Source organism: Leucoraja erinacea, chromosome 8 (genome assembly GCF_028641065.1).
Source record: "Leucoraja erinacea ecotype New England chromosome 8, Leri_hhj_1, whole genome shotgun sequence".
In the NCBI taxonomy this organism is placed as follows: Eukaryota; Metazoa; Chordata; class Chondrichthyes; order Rajiformes; family Rajidae; genus Leucoraja; species Leucoraja erinaceus.
Genome location: NC_073384.1, coordinates 44,425,470 through 44,436,299, shown reverse-complemented (window position 1 = coordinate 44,436,299; position 10,830 = coordinate 44,425,470). Strand labels below are relative to the sequence as shown.

Genomic DNA, 10,830 nt, shown 5'->3' with positions numbered 1-10,830 from the left:
TTTGGTTTTGGCAGTTCCTTGACACAGATTAAAAATGAAAATTCTATCTATAATTCCTAAAATGGACTTAAACACTAACAAAATGGTAATCAGAGTTACCTCCACAAATTTAAGACAAATTGGTATGACAGCAAATAATTTACCCAAGATCACAAGTAATTAGTATAGCAGATTCCAAAATTTACTGAGTCACTGAATTTCAGGAATAAATGTCAATAACAAGAGTGCTGTTTTGGGTAAATTGTAGTTTTATTGGAAAAAAATATACAACTTGGAATGGATTTCAGGCATGTTTTGTGCCAAAGCAGATTTCAGAGAGAACTCAATGGCTAAACAAAATTTTGAAAGCACAGTAAGAAAACATGAATGCTTCCTTGTATGGAACAGCAAATACAAAATAGGTTTTAGTGTACGAGTACCTGGATGATACACCCGTTTTGCAGTAGTGCAATGCTGAGAGATTTTAAGCTTTGTCCTCATTCCATGCAGTGATAACTCTGCATTTTAACAGCAATGCATCACGTGTCAGCCATTTCCTCATAGCAACATATCCAGATGATCCCTCGTTAAACCACATGTTCTTTTGTAGCTTTGAATGTGTAGAAGAGCTTTGATGCACTTCAAGATAAAGCCACATGCAACTTGTTACACCAATAGTCTTCTCAAATGCAAAGGAAAACAATGACAAGATGATAATGAAAGAAAGTAACGGACTAACTCTACCCACTATACATGCAAATGTTTTACAGTTAGGGCAGGGAGAGAAACGTTACAGAAATTACAAACAAAGGAAGGCAAATAAACAATGTTTTTTTTTTACAAGAAAATTAACAGTTTTCTGTACAAGATCTTCACTTTGCAGTCATCATCTGTACGAACTCTGTAAAGGAAGGAGGAAACATCATGAGTTGCTCAAACAGCAAGACCCAAGTAACCTAATTAATGCCTTGTTTGAGTTTCAACTTGCCTCTACATTACCACCTCAAAACCCATTTCAAAAAGTCAGATTTACAATCTCCCAATTAGTTTTAAGTGCCACAAAGTACCTTGGGGGAAGAAAATAGTTTTGCAAACTTCATCTTACCAATAAAATCAAGGGAGAATTTGTTGAAAATTTTAAATCAGTTTGAAATTAAAATTGCAAGACATTGAAGCAGTCTTGCTCCTGGTTTATTATAATCAATCCTATTGGTTGCAAGGTACTCACTCAAGTACAACAGTTGCACACAATACTAGAATGTAAATTTGCAATTTTAGTTAAATTTTCATTAAAAATTCCAATGCAACCAAGAAAGCCAAGGGGTATTACTGTTAAGATGCATCAGTAAAAGTATCAGTTAAAGCTGATTGGGATGATCCATGCAATCCAACATGGTTAGTAAAATGAGTTTAAAATGTTATGGCAAATAAATATAGTACAAGCATAAAATGCATCATTCTACTACTGACTTCATGGCCTAGAAAGCAAGTGATGAAAACTCTTTCCCATGAAACACTCCAGGCATTAAACAATATATTTTACATTGAGTATCCCATTACTAATTTCCAAACAACCTCAGTCGAAGTCAACAAGTTATTTAGCAAGTTTCACAACTCGACACGTTTTTTAACTTGGTAAAGAATGCATAGGTAGTCAGTTACATTTTCAAACAAAATCCAATGCTCACTTCCTTACACTACCAACATATTTAAGTTGATGAGCCAATGATAGTTTGGGAATCCCCTTGATGCATTCTCAAAGCACAAAAGCAGTTAAACAAATTGAAATATTTTATTGATTCAAGGAACTTTTGGGGGTTAATGTAAACTGCCTCATCATAGAGTTCAACTAGGAATACCTCAGGTTACTTGGTTGATAGCGATTTACATTTGGCAATCAACATCAGATAGTAAAATATTATCCTCACACCTTAAGGGACTACTGTAAACATGCAAGTTAATGATAGTCAGCACAGACTCGGTGGGTCATTCTGCCAAAGGTTGCAGACCATCTGAAACAAATCATTGCCCAAAATAGGAACCTGCAAACTCACCTTCATAGTTCACTTGACCATCACCATCTATATCTGCTTCTCTGATCATTTCATCAACTTCTTCATCTGTCAATTTTTCTCCCAGGTTTGTCATTACGTGACGGAGTTCTGCAGCACTGATATACCCATTACCATCCTGGAAACAGAGGTTACATAAAGATCATTCTAAGTTTAAAGATACAGAACATATCAGTACTTAATAGTCTTAAGGGAAAGGGTTGAAATGTTAAAAACAACTTTCTACAAGTTAAAATCCCATACCAAGTGGCAGTATGCCAGGTGGAGCATACGTTATAATGGATAAGATCATAGCTGATCCCTACCACAATTCCATTCCAATCATGTTCAAAAACAAAGCCTTCAGTGGTAAAGAACTAAAATCATAAAAAACCAGTCCTCAGTGGCTAATGTCAATTTTGAGGCACTGCCCCCCCCCCCAAATTGTGTATTCTCTAGTCAACATCCATGTTAAGAACACCAAAAAAAATCTAATCAATTGGTCTCTGTCCAACACATATTCATCTATCAAATTTGTTAAATGCCTATAAGCAATCTTCCTTGTGGTTCTGATTTCTATATCCAAATTACCATGCTCAAGAGCTTGAAATTACACCACTATTCCCAGCGAGTGCAACACAAACATCCATCCAGACTTCTGTACCTGAACATTAATAGAGCTTTGTCCACAAGAACAATGTAACTGATTTGTACAAATTACCCACCACCTTTAAGATTAACAGATCCTATCTGCTCAAAAGGTCCAATGTTATTGTTTCAGAGCAAGGTTGCTCAACCAGGTGCTCTGGTTCTTTCAACCAGGAGTCTCCCATTACTGCGTATAACGGTTACCACATTCCATACCAATAACAACCACGTTTAATACATGGCTATGAAAACAAACCACCAGAGGCCTATATTGGAAGTATCCTAAAGTTAAGGCTCAATCCAAAACAAAGTGTGTACTCAAAAGTGAGTCTTGTATACCAAGAGCAACAATACAGATAAAATCCAACTTGTTAGCATTTTAGATATGCCAAAGAAAGCATAAAGAATCTTTAGTATGCAAGTTTAATACTTGCCCAATACCTTATCAAACACTCGGAACGCTTCTCTGATTTCTTCCTCACTATCTGTATCTTTCATTTTTCTTGCCATCATTGTCAGAAATTCTGGAAAGTCGATTGTTCCATTGCCTGTCCCACCCCAATAAAAAAGACATTAGTGAAACCAAATACTCAAGTTAACAATTAATTTGGTGTTCTTGCTCTTCTTGCTTACCATCAGCATCCACTTCATTAATCATATCCTGTAGTTCTGCTTCAGTTGGATTCTGGCCTAGTGACCGCATAACTGTTCCAAGCTCCTTTGTTGTTATGGTACCATCCCCATCTTTGTCAAACAGTGAAAATGCCTCTTTGAATTCTACAACAAAGCAGGAAAAATAGTCAATGTACAAAGACAGTCCAAGCTGTGTTTGACCAAGTGAACTTTAACCCATGCTTCAAGAAGTCTTTACATCCATGTTAACAATTGATATATCATTGGTAAATCTAATCTCCATCACTTAAATTACATCCTTGCACCAACTCTGAAGAAGAGTCACAACCCAGTATCATCTGTCTATTTCCCACCACAGATGCTGCCTGACTGGCTGAGCTCCTCCAGCAGTTTTTTTTAACCTCAAGATTTCAGCATTTGTACATTTGTGTGTATTTTGTCTCATTACTGTTAACAGTTAAAATGCTGTGGACTTCTTTGTGGTCCTGAATAATTAAAATAAAAATCAAATTGTACTACTGCAGCAGTTTGGGCCATACCAGAATTTTGATTTGTCAAAAAGCACTAAGGCCATCCAGTCATTCAAAATACTAGAGATAGGGAGACACAAAAAGCTGGAGTAACTCTGCAGGACAGGCAGCATCTCTGGAGAGAAGGAATGAGTGACTTTTCAGGTCAAGACCTTTCTTCAGAAATACTTGGATTATTGTTCATAGAGATATATAGCATGGCAGTACGCCCTTCAGCCCAACTCGCCCATGTCAACCAAGATGCCCCATATCCTTCAACCATTACAGGTACTGTCTATATGTTGACACTGTACTCTCGTCTCAGCAGATCCACACTGCCAATGCACTTAATCAATTATGCAAATGTCTTCCAGGAAGCTAAACTACACCAAGTAGTATATAGCACCAGAAATTCAACTTTCCTCCTATTTAATTATTCAATTTACCCAGTAAAGGTGAAATAAAAAACATTGTTCAAACTTCACCAGAAAATGCTTGGTACTGTTCCTTTCATAAACCCCAACTGAACTATACACATCATGAATCTCAAATAAACCATTAAGCAATAATTCAAGTCTAGGTGCTCAAAAACTGAGATATAATCTACTGATCCCATAATTCAACAAGACAGTAAAAACACTTCCTGGGTCACACATTTATTTAAGAGCATTCCTCTTCTCCTCAGATAGGGAAGCTTAATTAGACTTACCAGCAATCTGCTCTTCTGTTAGTTGATCAGCCTAAAAACAAACGTTTGCAAATTACACACTTTCCTTACGCAAGATAGCCATAATAGACTAACAAATTTAGAGGGGTCGAACAAATAAATCTCAAAATTACTCTCCATGGGGAATCTCAAGTTTACAAAACACTTAATAAAGTCAAACAAAAAGCTAAGCAGTGTTTAAGTGCAGATGCTGGAAAATCAGATGTAGACAAAAATGCTGGGAGAAACTCAGTGGGTGAGGCTTTTTCAGTCTGAAGAAGGATTTTGGCTCAAAACGTTGTCCATTTCCTTCGCTCCATAGATGCTGCCTCACCCGTTGAGTTTCTCCAGCATGTTTGTCTACCTCTAAAAAGCTAAGCAGCTTAGTTTAAAGATGTTGCACTCCAATTAAAGACACTAAAGTTTTAAGATAACATACTTTGTGTTAATAAATACCTCAACATTTACAATGAATTTTTCAGGATTTTCTTCAGATCACGTATTGTGATAATTTGACATTAAGACTAATTCAATAGGCAAAACAAAACCAGGGTGTAAGTTTCCAAAACCTATTTCTATACACATTAACCCTCTACCAACACAAAATTCTCTAGAAAACAGTTTCACCATAGAAGCATTGACTACCGTATACTTAACATAACATATTCAAATTAAGTTCCAATTCACTTATTGGGATTTTAAAAAGTTTGATCTTCATCACCAGTAGGGCAGTTTCAAAGCAGCTCGTTAAATACGTCAAAAGCCATTGAAGTGTAAATGGTCACTGAGGCAAGAGGAACAAAGCTTGAAACTGGAAAAGTAAAATCCCAAAATTCCACCCAGCCAGCAGTCAGACCTCAGTAGACTTCAATGACAACCTCGCTCATCCTCCAACCCCCCCCCCAAAAAACCCCATAAAATACAAGGAAAACCAAGCGAGGTGACAGAATCGCCACCTGTTGGGAGAGTCCAGAACCAGTCTAAGAATAAAGGAGAGGTCATTTAAAACCAAAGATCTATAGCGAATCTTGGTTTAAAACTGATATGCGAAAAAAACTTTTTTCACCCAGAGTTGTGAAATTCTCTGCCACAGAAGGCAGTAGAGGCCAATTCACTGCATGAATTAAAAAGAGTTAAGATAGAGCTCTGGGGGCTAGCGGAATCGTGGGATATGGGGAGAAGGCAGGCACGGGTTACTGACCATGGATGATCAGCCATGATCACAATGAAGGGCCAAACGGCCTCCTCCTGCACCTAATTTCTATGTTTCTATTTCTAACAGAAAAGATGTAGGACAAACGTTTCAGATTTCTTCACAAAACACCTTTAAGTTACATGCACATCAAAATTAGTGCGTTAGAGGGCAAGTTTTATTTTTCAAGAAAGTCAGTTCGCCAACATCATGCAGCGGGGCTGCAGATGACGGATCCAAGCGCTGCGGTGGCCACTTCCCTCACTTCTGCATTGCGCGTCTGCAGCCGGAAGTGCTGATAATTTAAAATCAGCCGTCATCGGAGAGCTAGCTACCCTCCCTTGTCTGCATCCCTCCTGTACCGTGTCCGAGAGCCCTTAACCTCACCGCCCTACCGGGCCGCGCTGGGGGGGTGGGGGGTCACCGCGCGCGCTCTCCGTGGCTGGCGCGCGCCCCTGCGGTTCGATCTCCCGCCCGCGGCCGTTGAGCTTTGTCTCGCGTTCGATTAACGGCCCGAACCGTTACCGCAGTTTGAATTGGAGGGTCGGCGAGAGCGGGCGGGCGGACGCAACCACCACCGCGGAAAAAAAAACACGGTAAGGTCACGGCGGCTGCATTAAAATAAACATTTAAAATAAAGATGTGACCCGAACGTGACACGCCCCGGGTAGTATCGGTTTTTTTTTAAAACACGCATCCCGGATATGTAACGACTCCCCGCTTTGCCCATCACCCGCCTTCATAGCGGGGACGGGAAGGCTAAGATTAGATTCGAGACGAGGCGAATGGGCCGCGGTGGGTTTTGCAGCGGTTCTCATCCTCCCTCCAAACTCCCAGCCCACGCCGCCGACCGGGAGGGCGGAAAAGCAAAAAAAAGTCTCGTCTATATATCTGCGGCTACGTTTGGAAACATCCACCTTATCCTGCCGCACCGCAGGGAGAGGAGGAGGAGGAGGAGGTGGGAAATAGTAGACTAGAGACTCCCGATGTGGAGCAGAACTCACCATTTTGCTACGTTAACTTATCACCGGTTGTTCGCTGGCGCCTTAACTCCTCAGACGTTCACGGCCACTGACTATAAACACCCCCGCTCACCGCGGCTGCTTAACTCCTCTCTGTCCCGTATCCCTCCGCCCAGGCCCCGCCCACCGCGATCTTCGCGGATCAGCTTCTCTCCCCACCCCCCTTCCTCCAACCGACATCCCCACTATTGCAGAAGCAACCCAAAGCTCCGTCTTTGTATGGGTTATACATCAAGTCACCAGCTCGATTCCATAATCCAGTTCTATCCTCGGCCGAATAAAGTGGCCCAATTCTGTAGCTGCCCCGAAGAGCTAGGGCGGATTATTTTACTCCTGCGGAGGCAGACGAAGCCCACATGACGCTGGAGCGGCCGGTGCCTCTGCGGCCGTTGATTGGCTGGGCCATACCTGCAATGCGTCAATGTGCGGGGTAGCGGCGTTGCCTGGCGTCCGCTTGCTTCCTTCTGTTATTCACTGCTTTTTACTGTCGGTCTTCACATGAAGGGGGTGGTTGCTTAGCGCACTACGGCGTGGTGTGGCATGGTTCGGCGCAGTGCAGCGCTTGGTGTAGTAAAGCGAAAAAAAAGGAGCGACTCAGACGTGATAGATGCTGATTTAACATGCACATTGCAGTATTAACATATTAACCTGTTCCTATTGATTTTCCTGGTACAAGCTACATAGAGGATTGTTTTAAAATGTTATTTTCTTCCATAATATATGACATCTGTATTAATTCACTTGGAGTAGTGACTTGAACGCAGAAATCTTGTGTTATACATTTTATTTTCTCGTAACAAAGTTTTCAGTAGTTTAACTTGGAATGGAGTTGGGATTAAGTTCATGTGGCCGTGGTTCCTGTTAAAGATGCACGTGTATATCTTTATTGTTACGGTTGGTATTCGCCAGTTGAAGATTTTTAATATTATAAACAATTTTTTGCCTGACGTCTTTGTAATTCTTTATAATTTTCTTATATAGTTTTGTAACTTCGGCCTGTTTTAATATGTGCACGGTTGCTGAATATTTTCTGGAGATATTTTAATATGGCACGATTAGTTTTATTTCCTTGAAGATTAAAACTGTTGCAGTTTGTAAGATCTCATTCCTTTAACTTTGTTGTTTGGCTTGGTTTACTGCCTAGTAATATTCTAAGCAGGTTTCTGAATCGATTTGTTTTAATAGCAAGACACCTGTTAAATGTTAGGAAATAATACACATCTCACAAATTGCTGTAATTTAACGTTTAGAAAAATGTAAAGTACTATTTAATGTTACAATTCTGCACTGTAGATATTTCATGTTTCAGCGCACACACATTATGTGGTAGTACAAGATTGGGGCCTTAGAATTGTGTGCCACAGATAACGGCAACTTATTAATGACTTGAGTCAAAACGAGCTGCTTCAACTTTGAGGTCCTAATATTATTGTGTCACAATTAATTTTAAGTGCATATACAGTAATCACATTTATTTAGGTAGTTAAGCATCTGCATATCTCCTTGCATAATTATCTTATTTTCTCCATCCACTGTATTTTCCTAAATTAATGTGGAAAGATTATTTAAGAGGGAGGAACTGAATATCTTGCTTTCTGTAACCAAATTGTTGCTTGTTAGCTATTGATACTTGTAAAGTTACAAAAAAAATACACTATATGCTGTTGAGTGATAGTCTGATGTTTTGTTCCTCACCTTCCTCCTATTTCTGCCAATAAACGTCTTGTAAGCAATGGGTTGTACTGTTGTAGATTTCCAAACAATATCTGTTTATGTCATAGAATTGAGTTGGACTGTCTCAATTCTGTTTTTTACAGTTAACTTACTTTGTTGTATGAAACATTTTGCATTCTTACTATTTAAACTATTTTTAAATATTGTAAATTTTAAACTTCTGCTGTCAATAACTCAGTTATGTTTCCTTGTTATTTCTTCACAGCCCTTTTGAACATGTATTCATTTCCTATCTAGAAGGCCACACATGAATGTACAGTTACCACATTTTGAGGAATTTTATTACGTCATAACTACCATCTGCATAAAAATATTTTCCTCTGGATATTTTGAATTCAAATATGTGACCACTGACTCTTGACAGTTTCTCTCCTATTACCCTCCCTAACTCTGCCATGATCTTTATAAAATCTCTCAACATTTGATGCTCTATGGAGGACAATGCCTGATTCATAAAATAACTTAAATTACAATCCCATGGATATTTCTCACAGATTTCTGACAATATTCCACTCATTTAGTTTTGGATTCAGGTGTCACAGGGGGTCGCAGTTTAAGGATAAGGGGGAAATCTTTTAGGACCGAGATGAGAAAAACATTTTTCACACAGTGGTGAATCTCTGGAATTCTCTGCCACAGAAGGTAGTTGAGGCCAGTTCATTGGCTATATTTAATGGTTAGATGTGGTTCTTGTGGCTAAAGGGATCAGGGGGTATGGAGAGAAGGCAGGTACAGGATACTGAGTTGGATGATCAGCCATGATCATATTGAATGGCGGTGCAGGCTCGAAGGGCCGAATGGCCTACTCCTGCACCTAATTTCTATGTTTCTGTGTCATCCTCTGTTCTTGTACTCGAGTCTCTGGAATGGAATCCACAATCTTGACTTCCAACTGATCCATGACTGTTACTTAAATGTGATCAGTGGCATAGAGGGCAAATAGATCAGAATTATTAGTCAAGTCAAGTTTATTCGTCACATACACATACGAGATGTGCAGTGAAATGAAAAGTGGCAATGCTCGCGGACTTTGTGCAAAAAGACAAACAAACAACCAAACAAACTCCAAACATTACTATGACCATTTACACTAGGAGTGAGCCATAATGCATAATCAACGTAACATGCAACTTAACATTTTTGCACATCTTCTCCAAATTTTTGCTTTGCAAGTTTGTTACTAAATTGAGTATTCATATTAATCTTTAACCACATTCAAAAAGTTAACTTTAATATATGGCATTTTGACATAAGACTTCTCCAACAAGGTTAGTTGGTGTGGCACTTCATTGTCTGATCTGAAAAAAATCTGTTTGTTTGGATGTCAGCTATTAGAATGTGTTACTTGGAAACTTGAATTCAAAAATTAGTAGCTGCTGTTCGTAACTTGTGTCATGCAGTGTTGAAAAGTTGCTGCAGGAGGCCTTCATCACAAAGCCATCCTTTAGTTGCTCTACTGAGATGAATATGCTCACATTTTATTTTAATTTTCTGGAGGAAGGAACTGCAGATGCTGGTTTAAACTGAAGATAGACACAATAAACTGGAATAACTCAGTGGGTCAGATAGCATCTCTGGAGAAAAGGAATAGGTGACATTTTGACCCAAAACTTCATACCTTTAGTTTCCCTCTCAGCTGACTCTTGGTCTGAAGAAGGGTCTCGACCCGAAACGTCTCCTATTCCATTTCTCCAGAGATGCTGTATAACCCACTGAGTTACTCCAGATTTTTGTGTCATTTTAGTTTATATTGCTCATTATGCATTTTGAAGGAGTTTTCACTCATTGCCTCTTAATAATGCACAAAACCTATCATTTGTCCAATGACCAACATGCTAATATCCACTTCTTGAGTAAGGAAGTAATCAATAGCTATCATAATGAGCATGTGATAAGACTGATGGTACAAAATTGGTGACAAGTGATAATCTAATACCAAAGTTAGGTAGATCTGCAGTACTTGCTCATAATCGACTGGAGTGTGAGTAATTGACAAAATCTGAAATGTATCTGTCATTTTGGGGTGACTGAAGAAAGGTCCCGACTCAAAATGTTGCCTGTCCATTCCCTGCACAGATGCTGCCTGAACTGCTGAGTTCAACCCCCCCCACCCCCAGCCATTTGAGGGTGGTTGTTTCTGCTGATCCACATCAACAATGTCATTCTTTTATTGCAGAGCCAACCCAGAGTGAGAGGTTTATGGTAAATCCTGAAATTGATAGCAATAAATCTGGCAATTTGTGGCTCTGTAACTGAACAGGAAAGTCATTGTTTTGTTCTAAAACATAGTTTGAAAATACCAGAGAAGAGACAAATCTGGGCAACAGTTCCAATCCTTTTGGACAAAATTGTAGTA

General features: G+C 39.4%; 1 protein-coding gene across 1 annotated transcript; it reads right to left on the bottom strand.

Moving 5' to 3' along the window:
• Positions 1-230: 230 nt before the first annotated feature.
• calm2b (calmodulin 2b, (phosphorylase kinase, delta)) lies at positions 231-6,849 on the bottom strand. The gene is made up of 6 exons (XM_055639610.1): positions 6,723-6,849; positions 4,530-4,560; positions 3,312-3,455; positions 3,120-3,226; positions 2,034-2,169; positions 231-880 (listed from the first exon to the last, which is right to left on the bottom strand). The coding sequence occupies exons 1-6, from the start codon at positions 6,723-6,725 to the stop codon at positions 852-854; spliced, it is 450 nt and encodes a 149-aa protein (XP_055495585.1). The 5' UTR covers positions 6,726-6,849; the 3' UTR covers positions 231-851.
• Positions 6,850-10,830: the final 3,981 nt, after the last annotated feature.

Coding starts and splice junctions, on each gene's coding strand:
- calm2b (XM_055639610.1), bottom strand. Junction 2,170..3,119: donor CGTTCCGAGTGTTTGATAAG/GTATTGGGCAAG, acceptor CTCTGTTTCCAG/GATGGTAATGGGTATATCAG. Junction 881..2,033: donor TGGTCAAGTGAACTATGAAG/GTGAGTTTGCAG, acceptor CTTCCTTTACAG/AGTTCGTACAGATGATGACT.